We start from the raw sequence: 23,048 nt of genomic DNA on the forward strand, positions 1-23,048 counted from the left end.
ATGGTTATTTTTTTAATTTATATGACTTATCCGAAGTTTGTCAATTTAGGAACAAATAGAAAATGTGTGCACTTCTTTATGTATATTTATTTTTGAAATTTAATTTTATTAACTAATTTAAATAAGGTGTTTTACCTCACTTAATTAAATATATTTTTTGAAACAAATTTCCCCAACTAAATTAAAAATTTCTCCTTACGTCTGAGTGTCCAAACCTACAAATTAAATGGGTCAACCGAGACAAGATCAGGTACTTCACATGGCATCCATATCCAGTTGGCTTACAACCTTACAGGTCATACAAAGACGGTGCCAACTGGTTTTTATATTTTATTTTCTAACTGGTTTTTTATTTATTAATTTTTCCTTTTTTCAAAATTTTTTTTATCAGTGTTTAAGTGAAAAACTAAAAAAAATGCAGATTAGGGTGTACGTAAAGACAATGAATTGATTGATAATATGATAAAAATAGAAATGTACGAGTTACGATATGTTATTCCTTGTATTTTGGTTGAAAAAATTATGATTTGACATTATTACAATTTAATATATTTTTTAGTTTATTATTCTTTGATTCCATTGTGAATTATGATTAATATTTAGAGTATTACACCAAAATATAAAATAAGGTGTAATGTTAGGTCTATATCTAGCATTACTTACACTAATATTTATACTAATATTCTATTCTATTAAAGTCAAGTGGGCTTTATTAACTAATTTACATCAATTTGCTGAAGCCTTATTTAATTTTATAGAAATACTTTTAAATTCTCATTTTATTTTAAACTTTCCTTAAATTTATCAACAATAATATTGTCTATAACCTATCCATGGTAGTTTATAAATTAATATATCTCTAATCAATATCATCCCATTTTGTGAATTTCCAAATATTTAATTTTGGTCTAAATTTTTATAATTATTAATATTTTTATTAAAACAAAATAAAATTTTATTTCACTTACTATATATAAAAACAAAAATGTTATGTAACACATGCATCCGAAAACGCCAGTTTAATTTATTAACTCGTTTCACAACCACGATATTTTTTAAATAAATTATTATAATCTTATTTAGTCATTAATAAGTGTATTTTTAACCTTTTTCAAAATTATGTTGGCGTTGGACATCCCGGGATCCTGTCCGCCGCCGTTTCTGTCACCTCCTATGTCCCCTTCAATACCATGATTCGCACCCGGGCACTTAAGCCTCCGCCGGGCTCGTTCAAAAAGTACGTGCCGCCGCCGCCACTCCCTTCTCCTCTACTTGCTCCACCAATCCTCCCAACTAATCCCTCGAGGCCTTTTCCGTGTCCTTCTCCATAGCAGCTCGCTCTCCAGTTAATTCTGCAATCATCCGGATTCTTATTCCCAACAGTATTTGAACACAAATCCAATGCTATCACCGAAAAAGTCCTAGCGGGCACTCCCATCTCTCTGAGAATCTCATTGCTTAAAACAAAACCTAAAAGTTCTCAGTTCACTCTGCGAGCCCAGCTTTCCACCACGCGTATTGATGAAGGAAAATTATTATTATTATTAATATATAAAAGGTTGAGAAATTGGTGAAGTGAGAACGATGGATAATTTCAAAGAATTTTCTGAGGAGGATCCCTGAACTTTCTATAATGAATTCATTACACTAATTCGTCTATTTTAAAAAAAAATAATAATGTTCACCGGATTAATCAGGAAAATTAACATTTCCCTCCTTTATCCTGTGTTTTTTTTTCTTTTCTCAATTTGATCATGTTATCTTTCAATTCACGATCTTAACTTGTATTTTTTTCAATTTTATTTATTTTTCAACGAAGTGCTAGCCTACGTGACATCGATTGCTCCAGAGTTGTATGTCGTCGCCCGAATAATTTTAGTGACATGTCATTATTTTTCAGCTGTACACAAAGTCCGCCGTTTCGGCTAGGCTCTCCGGTTAAATCTACAACCATCCGGATTCTTATTCCCAGCAGTATTTGCACAAAAACATGAACATATCAATCTATGTGGGAACCCCATTGCTGAAATCCAATCCTAAAAAATCGTAATTCATTATACGCACACAGCTCCCACGATGATGGTTAGGGAGAATTTTTTGGTCTCGTAATTAATACATTTTTCATATTTTGTCTTTTTATCAATCAATTCATTATTTAATCTATTAGCTTGCATTTTTCAATTTTTTATCAAGATATTAGACGTGACATTTGATATATCAAAAATATTAAGATTAAGTTAACTATTTTTGATGCTATATCAACAATTCCCGGTCAGACACGTTACACAACAAATTCTTCACCAGGGGCTAGCTTTTGAGCTCCATCGCTGCCACCGACGCTAAAAGGACTTTTATATATATATACATGCACGAGCTAGGGTATGGCTGCATATGTATACATTTATATATATATATAAAATTTCATATGACAAAATATAATAATAATCATAATATTAAGGCTACGTTTGGTTAGAAGATAAAATAATAAAATGAATAAGAAAAAAATGATAAAAAAAAATGATTGAAGTAGATAAGGATAAAATAATATTATATTTGGTATGATTTTTAAGAATGTGATAAATAATAATCTTTTGATGAATTGACAAAATTGTCCTTCCAGTTTTGTGGCGGTGTTTGGCGGCGGCGGTGTTCGACGCCGGCGGTGGTCGATGGTGGTTAGCCAGTCGGAAGCGGCGGCGGCGGCGGTCGGCGACGGTCGGAGGTCAGCAACGGTCGGCAGCGGCGGTGGTCGGCAGCGGCGGTGGTCGGCCGACGGCCGTTTTAGAGAAGTGGTGGTGAGTTTGAATTTAGAAGAAGGGTAAAATTGGAAATAATAAGATGTATTAAGAGTGGATAAATAATCCTATGGGGTGAGGAATGATTATTTTATCACACCTAATATAACCTAATCATTCATATGAGGGATAGACTTGGTTAAATAATCACTCCTACCAAACATACCCACCTAATCATCCCTATCAAACGCACCGTAATAAATTTCATATGACAAAATAATAATAATCATAATATTAATAAAATATATATAAATAAATTTAAAGCAATTTGTCGGAGGCTGTTATTGTTAAGTCAAAGGAGATAATTATTGTGTTGTATTATACTCATAAATAATGTAACGTATTAATGTCTGTTGACGGAATAGGTCAACCAGCATATATATATATATATATATATATATATATATATATATTTCACAAAATAATATTAATATGTATATATATATTCATATCACAAGATGATATTAATATTAATAATAATAAAAGATATATAAATAAAATTAAAGCAATTTGTCGGAGGCTATTATTGTGAAGCCAAAGGAGATAATTATTGAAGTGTATTATACTCATAAATAATTTCAGGTATTAATGTCTGTTGACGTGATAGGTTAACCAGCAAAAGCTTAACGGGGGACGATTATTATTTGATATGTTGCAAATTAGTTTCATTTTTTTTATTTAAAGTTTCCTTGAAGATTTACGATGAGATGTTGTATACATACTAGTATACAACATGCATCACGCGATAATATATAAATATGGATAAAACTAAAAACACAAAAACAATTTTTTTATGGATCAATTTTGTAATATGTATTTTTTTATTCAAGTTATCCACAGAAAATTATGACATTTTATATTAAAAATACTATTTTTTTATTGTAAATATGAGGAAGGTAGCCTCGTCTCACGATTTTTTATTTTTTTGAAGTAATTCGTGAAAACGTTTGCTACACCTATTGCACCAACTTGTTTCTGGGTGTGACATGAAGTTTAGATAACCTTCAATTCTTGGCATTTTCTCACCTATTTTTCTCCTATCTTTTCTAATGAATTATTTTGCACCAATTTTTTGATCTTTTCCTAATGGAATGATGATATTTATAGGCGAACGTAAGTGAAGATATCATGTCAAGTATATAAAATAAATGACACCTCTCACTTATAACTTTTAGGAAAAGCAATCTATATATATATATGTAAATGTATATTAATTGTTTATTATGGGTTTTTCTTAGTATAATTATTATTAAAATTATTATTAGTTGTTACATGTGAAACCGTACTTTTTTAGTAGACTAGTATTAACGAAGAATACCGTACTTATATGTATGCTTTAATTGATTAAGGTTATTGTAATTATTTTTGTAAAAACGCCCAAAATATAGTTTGACTAAATAGAAATAAAACTTATGTGTTCGTATTAATTAATAATTATCAATACGTACTTTTTGTGTAAATATAATTTTTAAAAGTTTGTTTTTTGTTTTTGCTGTACTATAGTTCTCTATTAACTTACATACTATAATTATCAAGAACGTTAAATTAAGGATCTGGTGGATCAATCGGACATGGAGACATAATATGTAAGATCCCCATAATTTTTTTTTTTGGAACAAAAATAAAGATATAATAAAGAGAGGATAGATTGTTTTACATAGTGGCAAGTAATATTATCAAACGAAACAGATTATTTTGTTGATATGAATAGGGAAGCTTTCTTTTTGTATTTTAGTTGAGAAAGCATCACAGCTACAAACAGAATGCCCAATGTTTTTTTGTCAATTTTAAATATTAAAACACACAGAAAACTCAATGATACGCAGTGATCCCAAAGATCAGTGACCACCAGAACCTTTCCCTCCTCCGGCACCAACTCCTACCCCAACACCAACGCCAACTCCTACCCCAAAACCGCCGCCACCACCAATGCCTTTTCCTGAACCTCCGCCGCCAACACCTCCACCAAGGCCACCACCATGACCTAAGCCGCCTCCTCCTCCTACTCCACCGCCACCTCCAAGACCACCACCACCACCAACTCCACCTCCGGCTCCAAATCCTCCTCCATGTCCAGAACCACCGCCTAATCCTCCACCTCCCCCTACGCCTCCTCCAACACCTCCACCTCCTCCGACGCCTCCACCAGCTCCGAATCCTCCCCCATGACCAGAACCACGTCCCACTCCACCTCCTCCACCACCACCGAATCCTCCACCTCCGCCAACGCCTCCTCCAACACCTCCACCGCCTCCGACGCCTCCACCAGCTCCGAATCCTCCCCCATGACCAGAACCACCTCCCACTCCACCTCCTCCACCACCACCGAATCCTCCACCTCCGCCAACGCCTCCTCCAACACCTCCGCCGCCTCCGACGCCTCCACCAGCTCCGAATCCTCCCCCATGACCAGAACCACCTCCCACTCCACCTCCTCCTCCACCACCACCGAATCCTCCACCTCCGCCAACGCCTCCTCCAACACCTCCGCCGCCTCCGACGCCTCCACCAGCTCCGAATCCTCCACCATGACCAGAACCACCTCCCACTCCACCCTCCACCGACATCCGAATCCTCCTCCTCCGCCAACGCCGCCTCCAACACCTCCACCACCTCCGACGCCTCCACCACCTCCGAATCCTCCCCCATGACCAGAACCACCTCCCACTCCACCTCCTCCACCACCACCGAACCCGCCACCTCCGCCAACGCCTCCTCCAACACCTCCACCACCTCCAACACCTCCCCCTGCACCAAATCCTCCACCGTGTCCAGAACCACCTCCTAGTCCACCACCACCACCAAACCCTCCACCTCCTCCTGCTCCCAGCCCTCCACCACGCCCTCCACCTCCTCCCAAACCCCCTCCAGCTCCTCCACCAAGCCCACGGCCGCCTCGTGGACCTCCAAATCCTCCTCTCCCTAAGCACCCTCTCCTACTGAATCTGCAATCGTCACCTCTCCAATCATCCTTTTCAAGTTTCTTATCCCCTAAGGCATTTGCGCTCAAATTCAAGATAATCGCAAGCAAAAGCACCAACGCACGCACCCATTTCCGTGAGAAGAATCCCATTGCTTAAAATATATAAGCTTAGAACTCTCACTTCACTCTGGATGCTCAGCATTACTGGAACAGATCAGTATATATAGAGCTGAGAAAATACCAATGACGGATAAGTTTACACTATTTTTCTACGCCCCCATTAATGCAGAGTGTGTGCATGCATGGAAATGTCACGCGTTAAACGGATGGGAAGTGGCGGAGAGCAATAACTGAGAATGACAATATACAATAAGAAGACTGATTCAAAGTCAAATCAACACACATGCAAGGGTTTAATTTCACTTTACAGTTTACTCTTTGTTTCATTTTTATACTCCACAATTCCTCTCCGACGCATTGCAGTGATCTTATATTTTGACACAAGCCATATAAATTAAATTAATAAAATATAACATTTCCGTCTGAAAAGCCCAAGTAAATAACCAGGATTTTCGGGAAATGAGGAATTCAGCGAAAAAGCAGTGTTCGAACCAGAATTTTGGGAAACTACAATTCTAGAAGTTAGGGGTGTGGAAATCAAGTTTTAGTAGAAAATGTCGTAAATCAGACATGGATAATTTTTAATGCTATTTTAAAGTTTTAATATTAAAATACTCGAAATGTCAAAAAAATTATTATTTTCTTCAAAAACATTCTCAACTAAAATGTTTCCAGAAATCCAATATTATGACTAACTAATATATTATATATATATATATCTGTTTAAAAATTATTTTGTGTTAGCTTTCTCCAGATATTTTGTAATTAAACTAATATAATTTCTTAATTAAAAATAAAAATTTTAAACAAAACAAATAAATATGTATCAGTTATATCTTATTCTTTGAAAAGTTTATATACCGACTCAATTTTGAATATTTTATACGCTGGGATAAGAGTTTACAACGTATCTACCAAAGTCTAGGGAAGAAGAATTAAAAAATAAAATCAGGGATATTTAGAAAATATTTGATTTTGGACATATGAATCTTGGTATATATTTATGATATTAATCGATGAGTATTTAGATATATAAAATATCATGATAATTTTAAGTCACTGTATTCTGAAAAAGTTGTGTGAACCCTAAATTGATGTATAAATAAATATATAGACTTGGTTGGGTGTTACTTACTTTAATATGTTTAGATATCTCATTATTAAAATAATAAAATAATTATTTTATAATTATTTAAATAAATATCGCGCCAAATTTGGCGCAAAGGCGGAGACTGATTGGAGTAAATCTTCAACACTATTTTGGTGTAAAGGTTAAGAACTCAACCATGAGAATTAAATTAAACTTGTGTCGACCGGAAATTTAAAGAGTTACGTGCTTCCCATATACATTGCACATGTTTTTATCAGTTCCAATTTAATGCACCTATTTCCCCATAGTAAAGACTTAATTTCTATATAGTAAACTAATCATCCTTCCTTCATATCCTTCCTTAATGTTTAGTTCGATGAAAGGTTGATCAGATGACTATTAGGGAGCCGCGTTAATTTCCCATATAACGAAATGCATTGAACAACGTAAAAAAAATACACGAAATCCTTTGAAATTCGCACATTTTGTAAAGATAAGACACAAATCTAAGGATGTAGGTAAAATTTAATCACGATGTCGATGATTGTTATTAGCTATTATGGCACAATCTATCACTACTCAAAAAAAATGTTTAACCGAGATTATACGAGAAATTAACATTTGTGATTAATGTAATAACGTTTTGACGTGGTTGATAATATAAGTACAAAATTTATTTGATCAAAAATCAATCTACATCAAACACAATATAATAAGTAATTTTATTGTATAATATAATATAATTTTTTTATATTTATCAATTTTGTTAATAATCATATTACATTTCCATATCCTTTCATATTCTTATGTCACGAATGAAATTTTGTAATAATGTTTTGAATTTGATTAAATGAGGGTCAAGGTGGGGGTGTAGACAAACAAGGGGCTAAGTCGATACAATTGGGCTTTTCTTGGTTTTGGTTTTGAGATTTGGGGAAATATTTTGGAGCATTTCAATGTATATTTGATTTTATTTAGAAAATATAAGATTATTATCGTAGTTAAATTAAATCATGTTGGGAAATATTTCAGATAACAAACATAATGTTTTGAAAATGGGGAAAAAGAGTAATTTAAAAAAATTGGGGAAACGTGATTTTGGAAAATTAATTAAAATTGATTAAATAATTGTCCCTACTTGGTAGGGCGATCAAATCGTGATGCTTGAGCTGCTATGATGTTTAAAAGATTTGAGTTGCACCGTTACCAATAGCTATAACTTTCGGTAAAATGGTAAGCACTCAGTCCTATAATTGGTATCCGAGCAAAGGTCACGGGTTCGATTCTCATTGATTGCAAAGAGTGCACTTATTGGGAGGGAAATTGTTGGGTGCAATAATTGTCTATGCTTGATAGAGCGATCGAATCGTGGTACTTGAGCTGCTGTGCGGTTTAAAATATTTGAGTTGCACCATTACCACTAACTATAGTTTTTGGTAAAGCAATAAGCACTCGGTCCTACGTGATGAATTTTAATCTAGGAATTGTTGCCACATGAAGCATCAATTTGATATATCACAGTACTGTACGGTTCATCTAAAAATAATGGAGTTTCTATAATTACTAATTTTTTCTTATTTAAATTTAATGGAGAAATTGTATTTTCAGCAAAATAAAATAATTTAGGCATTTATTTAGAACTTAAAATTTCCATAATCAAAAGCAAATAAATATCTATGTAAGAATAAAATTGTTAAAAGTAATATAAAAAACATACACACACAAAGGAATATTAATTCACTTTTGTATATATATAAATTATTTATTAAATAAGAATAATTAATTGTTTAAATTAAATGTTATTTCAGTAAATATAAAGTTTAGGATACATAAAATTAGAATTAAATGATTTTTAAAATATCAATCATATCGACAAATAACTATTTAGATTAATCATATATTTCGAGTTGACTGGCATTAAGAATTTAAAATTTAAATCCTTTTTCTGCAAATTGAATTGTTTTTGGAATGATATAATTTGTGTGCAATGATTTGAGATATAGATTTCAATTAAAATCAATTTAAAACGTTTAAAATCCATTAACTTTTTTTGAAAGGATTCAAAATATGAAATCCATTTTGGAAGTATAATATGAAATCAACAAAACTAAAAATTGCATACATATAAAAGAAAGAATTTAAAATTTTGATTTCAGATTTGAACTCCATCCGTGTATAAAGATTTCTTCCCAAATTTACCGTCAAATCCAAAGAAGATGAGTTTACGGACAAATTGGATGAATTCAATTAATTAAACACAAAAAACTCATTTGACATTGTCTTACCAATCAATTTTATAAGATAAATATACCATCCGACCCGACTCATGAAACAATATTAATTTGTAGCTAAAAGTATTATTTTTCACTTCAAATATGGATTGAATCGACCCGTATCACAAATATAAATATGTGAGATCGTCTGATATGAAACTTATTCTTAATTAAAATATGTATATTTCTATTATTTTTATTTTTATGTGTATGGCATTAGTTACATTTCTTTCTGGAAGCAGTCATAATAGTGGGCCAAAAAGGCTAGAAAACAAATTAAGATGAGACAAAAAATTTCTTGGACTGCATTTAGATGGATGAATTTAAGACTAATGACTTAAATTCTATAATAATAAATTAATTAGTTTGTTTAAGTTGAGAATTGATTTCAAATCCTAGTTATTTTTGGTTTATTGAGATGAATTTGAAATCATATAATTCATCTTAATATAAAAATATTTCAAATCATTCATTCAAATATTATCTCAAATTCAAATCTTTTCGAATTCATCTCAATATAAAGATATTTCAAATCATTCATTCAAATATTATCTCAAATTCAAATCTTTTCGAATTCATCTCAATATAAAGATATTTCAAATCATTCATTCAAATATTATCTCAAATTCAAATCTTTTCGATCCGAACGCAACTTTAATTTCTTCGTGGACTCCTTTCTTGACTTTCGGATGAATGTGACTTCAAAAGAAACATCAACCATGTTAAATATCAATACGACGGATTTAGCAAGATATAAACAGAGATTTTTTTTTAAAAAAAATTTTGAAAGAAAAAATCTTCAAATCGTGTCCATTTATCAAAAAAATTCAAATTTTTTCAAATGTAATAAAATTTTATCCAAGAAATTGCCTTAACTGAATTTCATCTCATTTTATGCTATGTTTTCCATCGGGCTATTTTGTCTTTAAGCATAGGAATAAGGATAATAATACACAGACATTGACAAGATCTACACAAGTATACGAAAAAGACTTTTCCGAATCCACACAAAACCCGTTATTTTTCTATTCAATTTTTGTCTACATTGAATGACAATTTGGCTTTCAAGAATTATTCGAAACATGAAAGAAGAATATTGTACTATATCAATATATCTATCTATCTGTAAACAAAACAAAAAAAGATGAAATGTTTATTTAAAAAATCTAGTGCTTTGATCATCAGTTGACTGGAAAATTACTTGATGAGTTGATTTTGTTGTTGCCATTGCCATTATTATTGGCATTAATATTGCTCCCATTTTCTTGATATGGGCCCCCGATGATCGAAGAAATGGCAGCAGCCAATGCAGCAGTGAAATTCGGATCATTTGCGATAGCATTTACACTATCTGTCAACTGAGTTTGCTGACCTTGATGCTGCATCACTTGAAGCGAAGAAGATATTTGATGAGCCCCTTCAAGATCTTGCGACATTTGTAGGCCCGAAAACTTGGACTGGTTGTATAAAGCTTGGCCTAAGATTTGTGGCAAAAGGGCAGCAGCCGGATTCCCATTTCCAACTATGTTTTGAGGTGGATTTGGGAATGGGATCGAGAATTGGTTCGAGGGTGTTCTTGGAAATGGATTAGGGGATCGCGTGAGGTCTAATGTAACGGTTGGAAAGGGCGCGGATGCAGATATGGTTGCCATGTTCGAGGAACAAGGGAGGAGTGCTCTTGCCAAGAAATTCGGGGTTATTAAGTCGTCGGCGCTAGGCATTGAACCCGAGAGTAGCATTCTTGCTGCTGAGGATGTGGTTGAGGCCATAGCCATCGCGGCTGGAGGCAATCGGTGGTTGTGGCTGCCTTCGTATGTTGTTATGAGGATACTTCTATCTTCTGCGCATCTTTGAACCTAGAATCATGTAATGGAATAGGAGATTAGACCAAGGAAAATTCGTCAAATCTGATTTAAGGGAGACAAAGAAGCATTACTTGTTTTCGTACTGGGCAACCAGCGGCCATGGTGCAACGATAATATGCTCGTGGGCATGGGTTTCCCTTAGCCATTTTCTGCCCGTATTTTCGCCATTGACATCCGTCCGTTATCTGATCAAACATTCAAACAAAAAACCATTTTACTATATGCATTTACAAGAACAGAGAGAAACGGAAATCAATCTCAAGTTATCTATATCGATTCACATGTAGATGGCATGGCCACACACCGTTAATATGAGAGTTGTATTACAATCTAATAGAACTATAGTTTGGGATTCAATTATTAAATCATAGTCATAAATTTTACATACATATGCAGTGGGGTTAAGACAGCACATTCAAGTTGTTATCGAGGAAAGTCTTGCCAGAACGCGTGACGAGGCTGTCCTGGACCATCTTAGAAGGAATTTTATTAGATGTGGAAGAAAAGTTTGGAAGACTGACAGAATTTTGACTCGGACTCATTTTTAGGTAATTAAAATCATTGAATTTTATACTCGACTACTTCGTCATCGCCCCAAAGCTCAAGTTCATGACTCGTTAACGACGCAGACTCGCCTGGAAGATTGATAACGGAATTCCGGTATGTTACGGAACATTAGCAACAAAGGTCCTCGATCGAGTCTTGAACCCAGTCCACCTTGCTCTTATATCATACATGTTCGATACCACTGATCTTGAGAATTCGAAATAGTTGAAAGTGAGATGATATTTTTATGTTCTAATAGATTTTACCAGCAAGATAAAGATTCTACAAAGATTATTTAGTCGAGCGTTACTTATACATACCATAGGAGCTTCAGATCGAGCTCGAACTGAAACACGAGCCTTCCTCATAGTAGCCTCGGTAGCTTGATCAACACTTTTAGGGGAGGGGGTTAGCCTGGGAACCTTGTTCTCGACACTTTGATCCTCTCCTCCGCCCATTTCCTTATCACTCTCTGGTGGCGGATCACGGCCAATCCTCCCCTCGGATGATGACAAGGATGCCTCATACGTGTCATTCGAAACCGCCAATCCAAGATCCATGAACTGTCTAGGCACCATGAGTCCATTCCCAACGCCATTTTTGTTTTCCTCTGCAGCACCTCCGTTGTGATCAATCGGTTTTTGCTGCATAAGGTTGATCATATGCATTTGAAGGCCATTGTAATTGTTTGTTACTTGATTTAGCATGTCCTTCAGACGGCGATTCTCAGAATTCATTCTTTCTAGCTCGGCTTGTAGAACTGTCAGCTGTTGCTGAGCAGTGACAGAATCAAGAGTCTCATTTTAACGATCGATGACAAAATATTAATTTTGTTAAATTTCTCGGGGAATCAATCCTCCTAAATCATTCTTTTTAGCAAAGTTTGTATAATGGACAGAGTCAAGACTTGAAACGATTTTTGGTCTCCATACCTCACTAGTTTTAGCTTTCTTGTCCTCCGAGGTGGAAGATATACCATCGTCCACGATGGACCCATCACTGCCAGTATTCCCAGCAGTAAGAAGATGCAAACCAGTCTGTATAATTATAATTCGCAAACAAATCAACCATTTATCAGTAGAAAAATCGTCAAATGAAAAACCCAAATAACAACATCGATCGATAATACAGTAAAACAGTTCATTTCCTCGAACGTACGCACGTTTACGTTGAAATCCACGACTCTGGTGTTCTCTTCCTGAACATGAAGATCATCAGCGGCAGCGCAGCCTTTCTTGTCGGAAAAGAAATCCATTTCATCTATGACCTTCCTCTTGTCTTCATGATCAACGATGGAGGTGCAGCAGTTAAGATTTACAGGGAAGTGAGTAGTGGTGGGAGGTGGCGAGGACGATGAGTGGTCCATGGGGTGAAGATGACGATGGGTTTTGTTGGGTTGAAGAAAAGGATAGAAATGAGAATTGTGATCTGGATCAAAGGAGAGTCCACTTCCTTTGGCCATAATATATAACAAGAAAGAAAGAATGGGGAGAGGAAATTGCAAAGTCTAGTGAGATCAGAGCAAATGACTCGCCTACAAAACGGGAAGAATGGGACTAGAGAACCAAGACCAAATATAAAGAGGGAGAAATTAGTAATGTTCGCGCGTGCGTGTGTGTTGTTTGAAGAGACATCCAAGGGATTTGATTTTTGGTCCTGTTTCATATCTTGCTCACATTAAATTTGGTCAAGGGAGGATTATTTTTTTTTACCTCTAACTAAGTTTTCAAAAAAAATTTGGTTACATTAATTTTTATTATTTTTGTCTGACGAAATCAAAAATTTACAACGTCATGTCAATATTTTTCGACGTCATATCAACTTTACGATGAAATAAGGCCGAAAGAAAAAAAAAAATCAATGTCGTGTACCAAATTCAAAATGAGCAGGTCTCTTGTGAGACGGTCTCACGAATCTTTATCTGTGAGACGAGTCAATCATACCATATTCACAATAAAAAGTAATAATCTTAGCATTAAAAGTAAAACTTTTTCATGGATGACACAAATAAGAGGTCCGTCCCACAAAATACGATCCGCGAGAACGTCTCACCAATTCAAAATTTAAAAACTTATTGGACGAAAAATTAAAATTTTTTGTTTATTATATATATATATATATATATATATATATTTTATTTGGTGCAAGTGTGCCTAGGTGAACTCAACAGCAAATATAATCGCACTTGGTTTTTAAGGCACGGGGCGTGCGTGCGGCTATTGTCGTCTGAAGTATTCATAAAACTTCCTGCCTAAAGTGGTAATTGGCTTCTCTTTGATCCTCATTCGTACTACTGCGGTACTACCAATCTTGAAGGAAGATTAACCTAGTCATAAAATTTGCCTTTGCTAAGATGTTATGGTCATTATTCGAGTCTAATATGAAATGTTTATACAAATGGAGTAGATATCTTGTGAGACGGTCTCACGAATATTTATCTGTGAGACGGGTCAACCCTACCGATATTCACAATAAAAAGTAATACTCTTAGCATAAGATATAATACTTTTTCATAAATAACCCAAATAAAAGACCCGTCTCACAAAACACGATCCGTGAGACCGTCTCATACAAGGTTTTACCGTACAAATGAGTCGACCATCAAGATGTGATTGAATTGATGGAAAATTAATAATTTCAAATTACTTGAATTATTTAGATTAATAAAATTCGTACGAGTTTAAAAACTCTCCATAAAATTAAGCGATTTTAGTAGTAAATGTAATGATCTGAACGTGGTTTGAAAATCATTCATCAAATCAAATTTCTTACTAAAAATTAAATCCATCACGTTTTAGGAGTAGGATAATAAAATTGTTGTATATGTCGGTGGCAGTATATATGGTATTAGTCAAGAAATGTAGTTAATGTAAAACCTGTTTCCATTGATTATATTTAATAAGCAAAAGTTTGAAAAACCAACTTGATTTGAAATACGGCTGGCTTAACCTCTAAAAGTCAAAAACGAAAGAAAAATTACATATACAAGAGATAAAGTGTCAAAGAGAAGAAAGAAAAATTAAGTACATAAATAATAAAGATTTAAGTATCAATGAGGAGTATGTCTCTTGTGAGACGGTCTCACTAATCTTTATATGTGAGACGAGTCAACCCTACCGATATTCACAATAAAAAGTAATACTCCTAGCATAAAAAGTAATATTTTTTCATGGATGACCCTAATAAGAGATCCGTCTTACGAAATACGACCCGTGAGACGGTCTCACACAATTTTTTGTCAAAAAAGAAAACCCAAAAAAAACGATATTTAAGGGGTCCAATATTATGGACCCATGCATAGGGAGAGAGCTATGTGTATATAAGATGGATGGTCCACTTAATTATGGACCCACTTGGAAAATATGCAAAAGTTTTGGGAACAAACTGCTAAATGACAGTGATTTTGTTTCTCATTTTTTCAACGGAGATGAGGTTGACACGTTTATAGAAAATCTCCGCCTTATTTACTATGGAGGTCCCTATAAATTTCATTAATTACACTATATCCACATTCAGATATTTTTATAGTTAATTTAAAAACTGACGATAACAAGTAATCATCCATGATTATATTATACGTAAAATTGCCTAATGTTGTCGTAAATAACGTGGTTAGGTATTATTATAATCATATTATAAATATCCCAAATTTTAATAATTTATTATCATCATTTGTTCGGGATAACGCTTGACTCCAACGTGCAAAAGGACCGAATTAATTGCTCTGTCTTCTTATTTTTTTATAATTATTATAGTGACCCCGTCTGTGTTAAAATATTTGGGAATTTGATCGTACGTATCGAATTGAACAATCTTATATATTTGAACTAACTTTTGAGATTGAATTAACATCCCGAAGGTTACGGATACATCCCAATGATATTCCACATGTTTATTTCACACTCCGGTTTGTAAGGATTTTTTGTAGGTTAACATGTGAATCATGATTAATACTGAGTTATAATAAAAAGATTTGCATTAATTATGCCAATTACATTGTCTAATATTTATAAAAACATAAACAATATTTGTCTTTTGTTTTCCTTCCCATTTAGCAAAATTATTTTTAGAGTCGTGATGAATATTGATCGGTGATACCTCATGGATGGGGCCCATCCAAATCAGGCCTAAACTCCCGACCCATCCCTAACCCAGGTGGAGAGCCCATATATTCTCCTATAAATACCAGGTTTGAGCGTACGATTCAGCACTCTTAGCTGCTCTCCACTTATATCCTCAGTCTCTGACTCGAGCGTTTGAAGGGCTACAACGGTCTTATTCGTGATTTCAGGCTCGGGACAATTTTGAAACCTGCATCTGGACTAGTAACACTTGCTGGAATCGGACCCTAAATTTTCCGTTCGTATCAATCGGATATTTTGTTTTCGAACATTTAATTGAAAATAAGAAGTAAGCAAGCAATATATGACTTCTTAATTCTTACATCATCCATTTTTCTTTTTCTTTTTAGATATTGGACTACAGACAACGAAAATATTAATCAGAGTCAAATAAGATATGATATATGACGACAATCAATTGATAAATATAAATGTTATAATTATTTTTAACTCTAATTAGTCTACAACTTGAGCCAAACGATTATGAGACAAGGACACGAGGTCCTATCCTTCGAGGAAAAGACCCATAAATATTGTAATTATAGGCTCAAACCTATATGTGTATAAATATATATACTAGTTATTCTGCATATGTATCGCATATGTGTAGTCTTTTTTATCATTATCGATGGATTAAAGTGAAATTTGACAAATTATGGAGGAACTAAATTGATATTTGCACTTGATGTACATATGGTCGGGTTTTTGCGGCCACGGTAGCTAATGACATGAACAACAGCAGACATCACAAAATATCTAAAAATAACTTTTCATAATAACTCGACTTTTAACTTACAATTTTGCACCCGAAAGAGTGGATAAAAGGATCAACCTCATGGAATGAGCTAATCGACTGCGTCCTAGACTGTATTTGGACTTGGAATGAACTTCTCTACTAAAATGGAGAAGCATTGGAAGACGAATCTTTCGAGTATAAGTCTCTGTGTAATCATATACAAGAAAACTGGAGAAAGTAGCTGGAATCTTATGTTCTTGCTGACTTGGGAAGTGCTGATGATAGTAAAATCAGAAGACAGCTTTCCAAATAGCATCCTCTCCTTCTCCACACTTTCTGTGGACATCCCTTATCCTATCGACAGATCTGCATATCCCGCTGCAGCTCCAATCAAACGAGGCAGCACAGAGGTTTCCTGCCTGTGCTTTCCATTCACAATCTGCAGACATTCCAGGTTGGCAAAGAACGTGAACATCTCGAAAAAATAGTATTGAAGTATTTATCGGATTGCACAAATAAACACGAGATTTTTCAGGCAACTTTGGATAACCAACCACCCAGTCCACTGGTAGAGTTGTTGGTCTGTCAGGTCTTATGTCGGAGCCGATACCAAGTGCACGTGCTATTTTTTTTTTCTTGAAAAAAAAGACCTTTCAAGAGACCGAGGTTAACCATATTCATGAAGTTACGATTGCAAGAAAACCATTGCACAGGCAAGGCCTAATAACTCTTATAATCAAGAAAAAGCAGCGAATGCGTAATTTTGGTCATGTGGACAGTTTAGAAGAAGATCTTTTACCAGGTGCGGTTCCGCAACAAAATCTACGATCATCGATATGATGAACGTCAAGTCCAATGAACCAAGATCCCAGAGACACATCCTCATTAGCATACTTGTGCAAAACATGCCTGCAATAATAGGAGAATTTAACATCACATGCATTACCAAGATTTAGATACACCACCTGTTATTTAAATCTTAGTTTCAAGCAAGAAATGGAACTTAACTGGTTTACCGAAATGTAAGAAGCCAAATCTTTTGAAATGGCGTACAATTGTCCCGTGGCATGACGGAAATACTTGTTTCCCGTCTCCCCAAATTTCCAGTACTCGGGTTCATGGTATCTTACTCCCCTGCGCCATGTGATTCGAGAAAAAAAACACCTTGATGAAAAGCTAAGTAGATGGAATTGGAAAGTTTGAGAGGTTTAGCTAGCATACCTCTGAGCAAGGACGGGACCGGACTTCATACATCCTATGTACGCCCTCGGTTTTTTTCGGTGTCTTGCTAATATTCCCCCGAGAGTTGCTGCAGGAAAACAGGATAATAAAGAACTCAGAAATGATTCTGGAGATCCAATCTGTCAAGAGTGGATAAGCACAAGAAATTGTGCTCAGAAGACAGCGAAATAAATATTGAAAATACAATGTTAACCCGGTTGTATCTGTTGGTGATCTTTCTCTCAGTTTTGATCAAAGTGCATAAACAGCAAGTCGAGGAATGGACAAAGACGAAATTGCCCGTATCAAAGTGCTATATGTTGCAGACAATCGTCTTTAAAATACAACGATTTTTGAGTCGAGAGATTGTAGCGCAACAAACTCTCGAAAGCAGCGAATAAAAATACGCAGTAACTTTCAAGTACAAGAAATATAATATACAGCGAGATGACAAGAAGAAGATTAATGATGTATGAGAGGGATTATTTATAATTGACCACCGGATGCGTAGAAGAGACATAGCTTTACGGATTGGATGCGTCAGAATCAGTGGAACGCGCGCACCCGCGCGACAATACGCGCAACAGCGTGCATGGTTTTGTGCTGCGTGTTCAAAACCAGTGAAACGCGCGCCTAGTCGCGGGTTCTATTTTCCAAATAAATTTGGTCCAAAAAGATTAATATTGGTCAAAGACTGCACCGCACCGCACCAAGCCGGCCGCGCGCGTGTTCCACCGAGACTCAGCCTATCAGCGTCTTCCTCTTCTAACAACTTACTGGTATTCCTTCCTCTTCTAAAAACTTCTGATATCCCTCGTGGCCCAGACCCTTGGCTCAAAATTGAAATTACTAAAGAGTACTTTATTTGGCACATTTCTCAACGTGAGACCAGTCTTTCCTTAGCACATTTTCCAAAGTTCAATCTCTACTCATCTTCTTCCTAATCATCAATTTTTTTTACAGGATAATAACAACATTTCCTCACTGAAACTTATATTTTGAGCAATTTAAGTTTATAATTGTTCGTTTCGATGATTAGCATAAGCAAAAAGAAAAGGAGGAAGTCTGTTTTACCTATATTAACATGGACATCGTCGTCAACTTTGACGTAGTACTCGGCATCCCATAAAGCAAATGCGGTTGAAAAATAAGCCTTGGTCTTAGCAGACAACTCGAGATAACCCTCGACATGGTCCTGATCACAAGTAAATAGCACACTTGTTGTTGTAGCCTCTTGCTAAAGAAGGCCTAGGAAATGAAAAGCAAACTAACGAAATATAATATGTTACCAGTCTCAAGATGTCTCCATGCTTTTTATCTTCTACTTCAACGGCTCGATCCAATATGCCTCCTATAGTTGCACTGGCCAACAGAAAATTTTATGTCAAAAGAATCATATCTGATAACATGATGCAAAAGTAGAATAAAAGCATACATTGTTTGCTTTAAAAGATTAGTTTGAGTCCCACCTATGGCCAATGACAAAGCGAACGACGATCCCTTTCTCTGATTCCAAATTGCTTCGTTTTTCACCTGTTTTTTCCATGATTTTAGTTTTAGGAAGTATTTCATATTCATCTTAATGTATATTTTATGGTTAAAGGGGTCAGGATTGTAGATAGATGCATTACAGAGGAGGATAGAATTTGTTTTAGTAAGCTGGATTAATATGAATTTGGATTAATAGATCCATGAATGAACCTCGTGGCATCCATGTAGAACGAACTGAATCTCTCCTTTTTCGACTGCTAAATGCAGTATTTATTCCTATAACCATGAAACACTTTCGTTTGCCAGAAGGAACAGTTTGTGCTGCAGCTTCTGATACAGGGGAGACACTCAAGATCGATTCCTGTGCTTCCTTTGCCGCAGCTAACTCCATCTCAAGATTGGAAATGGTCTGGTCCAACGTCCTGTTTCAAAATGCAGCATCTTTTAGTCAAACCCACAATACAGTTACATCGAAGACTTTTTTTTGCTAAAAAAAAACAACACGAGCTCACTGTGTAGCTTGTTGATTCTTCGTTACGTCCCAAAAGATTTCCTTTGGTTCCCTCTTGATATCCTTTGTCTGCAGAGGAATCGAGTCCAAAGATCATTCTCAAATATATTTCAAGACTTGCTAAATGTATCTATCTACTATGGGAAAGTTAGAAGACTCACAAATTTTGGGTCACAGCCTTCAGATACTAATTTCAATCTCTCGGCTTCTGATGCAGTCGTTCTTCCTAAGCCTTCTGATTCGGGCTCGGTCAATATTCTGCTACCAAATATCATGATTAATATTTTCAAGCTCCATGTTTAATTTATACAATACCAGGAAATTTGATTAAAATCTACATCTCCATCACCAACAATCAACCAAATTTAAGCAGCTTCCTTAGAAGAGCCAGATAGAGGAAATCCAAGTTAAAACTACTAGAAATATGAATCAGCACAATTCAAGATTTAGATTTATGACAGAAATTAGTGTATTTTGAAGGTTATAACTCGTAATCCAGAAGAATTATACATATAACTTTTTTTGGAAAGAATAACTGCATACGAGCATTTACCTCTAAAGCGAGGAAAACATACCAAATTCACTCATAAATCTGAAAACCACGAGAATTTGGATCTCAGCCGAAAAAAGACATTCGATTTTCTAAAATCATCAATGTTTATGCAAACAAACAAACACCCAGCTTCTTTTTATTTTATTTTTTTTTTGGATACAAAAATACTCAGTTTTAAAAACCACTGAAAAAGGGAAAAAATTGTAAAAGCAATCAAGTGTACAAAAGCAAATAGGTAAATGAATCAAATAAAAAAACAAACTAATACAAATACAAATTCAAATTCAAAAGAAACAAAAGCAGCAATCTTTTTACCTATTGGTAAACAGCATTCCTGCAAAGAAACAGCCAATACAGAGAAAAAACGTCCATTTGTTGGACACAACACTTCTTGAAACCTGCTCTCCCCCTCTATTCTTCACGTGCATTTCAAAATATCCGTCTAAACCCAAAATTCTTCAAGATATTCCCACATGAGAATTGAGTTTTCTAGAAACCTGAAACCCAAAATTCTCTCAGAATTTGATGATATTCTCGGTCAAGAAACGTAAAAAAGATTTTGTTTTAGGAGCCCAAAAAAAGGCTGCCTCCTTCTCTGAGGTTCTATTCCCTCCACTTTATTCCTTGCCTCTGTAAGTATATGTGTGGTGATTGCAGAACACTTTGCAGGGAAGGGGCTTGAAGCACAAGTGAGGGAAGGCAGATTAACAGATTCCACGCTCTTATACTGACTTTACCAATCTATCATTTTCACCAATGTGTCGGGCGACAGGTTCTCCCTCATGTCATGGAGGGCATCAATCAACTAACAGTTTTGCGGACTTGGATCCCACGTCAATTCAAAGTTATATTGCGTGGTTCAAGTTAAAAAAAATTGTGGCTCTTTGCTTAATTTAAATCTCACAAATTTTTATTCATAAAAAAAATCAATTATATTTATATTTATAATAAAAATAATAATTATAATATAAAAAATAAATTTTTTTAATGGATGACTTAAATAAAAGATATATCTCACGAAATTGACTTATAAGACCATTTCCCAAGAGTATTTTTTTATTTATTCAAAAAACCTTTAGTGAGACAGTCTCACGAGTCAATTTTGTGAGACGAATATCATATTTAAGTCACTATGAAAAGTGTTACTTTTTAGAACATGTTTTTTATGAGACAATCTCACGGATTTTTATTCATGAGACGGGTTAACTATGCCCATATTTATAATAAAAACAAATTTTTTTTATAAAAAAAGTAATTTTTTCATTATTGACCCAAATAGAATAGAGTAGGTCTTTTGTGGGACGGTCTCACGAATCTTTATCTGTGAGACGGGTCAACCCTACCGATATTCAAGATAAAAAGTAATATTTTTATCATAAAAAATAATACTTTTTCATTGATGATCCAAATAAGATATTCATCTCACAACATACGACTCATGAGACCATCTCACACAAGTTTTTGTCAATAGAATGAGTATATCTATCACAAAATTGACATGTGAGACATCAGGTATTGGAAAGATAGTCCAAATGGGTTATATACGGTCAAACTTGATTATCAATAGGAAATGAATATTTCGAAATCTCCTCATTTCCAATCATCACATCGATTGAAACAATAATGGAAATTAATTTGGAGCCTTCGTCTTCCGACAAAGGTACGCATATTTATGTGACGAGCATCATAGGATTTAATACCCACATCAGGAAATCTAAGAGTGCACCATGTGCTGATGACAGGTATATGCCCTTTGTCTAAGATATATTATGCTTCTACTAGTCATTATTTGCTATTTTGCTCACGTGTACGTCATATTTGGAGAGACACATTTTTGGCAAATCTTGGGTAAACTTCGGTTGACTCCTTTTGTAGACTGTGGTTTGGCATTGTCGAAAGAGTTGTTGAAAGCGAATTTTGAATTATTTGTGATGATGTTATGGGCCATCTGGTATGAGGTATGTAAGATTAATCAATATGATATTGGATTACAAAAAGAGTTGATAATTGATTGGGCAGTTGCATTATTGGATGCATATCGCTGTGCAAGTATATTGGATAGATATTCATAGTTGAATGAATCTATAGCTCCAGACCATGCGCGGCATCCACCGTTACCAAATCAGCTGCGGATGGATGTTGATGCAGGTTGTTGTGAAATCAAGAATAAATACAGTGTTGGTGTGGTTTTACGGAATTCGGTTGGGGGGTAGTGGGAGCAAAAGCTTGCTTATTAGTCCTTCGAGTTCAGTGAAAGGGGCGGAATTTATGGTTATTCTAGAAGGAATGGACTTATGTCGACGTAATAGTTTCAGGAGTGTTTGCATTTTTGAGATTCAATTCAGGCGGTTCAGGCAGTAACCAAACTTGGTGAAGATCGTGGCTCAAATGGGTGGATCATTACGGAAACCATATCTTGCTTGGAATCATCGGATTTTATATCACTTCGACATACGAGAAGAGAGTCGAACAAAACAGCTCATCATCTAGCAAGTGAAATTATTAAGAATGATGTTATTGGGGAATTGTTTAATTGTATGTTTTCATCAACCTTTATGAACATTGTATTGACCGACTCTTTGGAGAAGAATTATTGGGTAGATGTTATTTCTCTCAAAAAAAAAAAAGAAATCGAAATAATTAAGTCAAAAAAAAAAAAATTTGTCACAAGGATATTTTGGTAAATACGCATGTCCGACTCTAGTCCAGAATGAAATGTAATAGTCTACACCCACGAAAATACAATGATATTAAAAAAAATCATTCGAAGCCGTACGTCTCGATTTTAAAATTTTAAAGTTAT

General features: G+C 35.0%; 3 protein-coding genes across 5 annotated transcripts; all 3 read right to left on the reverse strand.

Annotated features, from left to right (window-relative positions):
* Positions 1–4,428: 4,428 nt before the first annotated feature.
* Positions 4,429–5,940, reverse strand: LOC142538043 (uncharacterized). The gene is made up of 3 exons (XM_075643485.1): positions 5,676–5,940; positions 4,822–5,543; positions 4,429–4,674 (listed from the first exon to the last, which is right to left on the reverse strand). Exons 1-2 carry the CDS (start codon positions 5,866–5,868, stop codon positions 4,900–4,902), a joined length of 837 nt encoding a protein of 278 aa, XP_075499600.1. The 5' UTR covers positions 5,869–5,940; the 3' UTR covers positions 4,429–4,674; positions 4,822–4,899.
* A 4,240-nt stretch (positions 5,941–10,180) lies between these two features.
* LOC142536772 (WRKY transcription factor 6-like) lies at positions 10,181–13,222 on the reverse strand. 3 transcript variants are annotated; one of them, XM_075642104.1, is made up of 5 exons: positions 12,775–13,222; positions 12,545–12,649; positions 11,933–12,379; positions 11,138–11,251; positions 10,181–11,057 (listed from the first exon to the last, which is right to left on the reverse strand). In XM_075642104.1, exons 1-5 carry the CDS (start codon positions 13,072–13,074, stop codon positions 10,383–10,385), a joined length of 1,641 nt encoding a protein of 546 aa, XP_075498219.1. In that variant the 5' UTR covers positions 13,075–13,222; the 3' UTR covers positions 10,181–10,382. The 3 variants fall into 3 exon arrangements, with proteins under 3 accessions (XP_075498219.1, XP_075498218.1, XP_075498217.1); XM_075642103.1 differs by having other exon boundaries at positions 11,933–12,382; XM_075642102.1 differs by having other exon boundaries at positions 11,933–12,385; positions 12,775–13,217.
* Positions 13,223–16,411: 3,189 nt separating this feature from the next.
* Positions 16,412–21,041, reverse strand: LOC142536773 (putative beta-1,3-galactosyltransferase 2). Its single transcript, XM_075642105.1, has 11 exons — positions 20,561–21,041; positions 19,854–19,950; positions 19,694–19,761; positions 19,392–19,603; positions 19,160–19,223; positions 18,980–19,052; positions 18,765–18,885; positions 17,691–17,778; positions 17,478–17,603; positions 17,269–17,378; positions 16,412–16,908 (listed from the first exon to the last, which is right to left on the reverse strand). The coding sequence occupies exons 1-11, from the start codon at positions 20,671–20,673 to the stop codon at positions 16,760–16,762; spliced, it is 1,221 nt and encodes a 406-aa protein (XP_075498220.1). The 5' UTR covers positions 20,674–21,041; the 3' UTR covers positions 16,412–16,759.
* Between the last annotated feature and the right edge of the window lie 2,007 nt (positions 21,042–23,048).

The sequence above is a fragment of the Primulina tabacum genome, chromosome 2, assembly GCF_025594145.1.
Source record: "Primulina tabacum isolate GXHZ01 chromosome 2, ASM2559414v2, whole genome shotgun sequence".
In the NCBI taxonomy this organism is placed as follows: domain Eukaryota; kingdom Viridiplantae; phylum Streptophyta; class Magnoliopsida; order Lamiales; family Gesneriaceae; genus Primulina; species Primulina tabacum.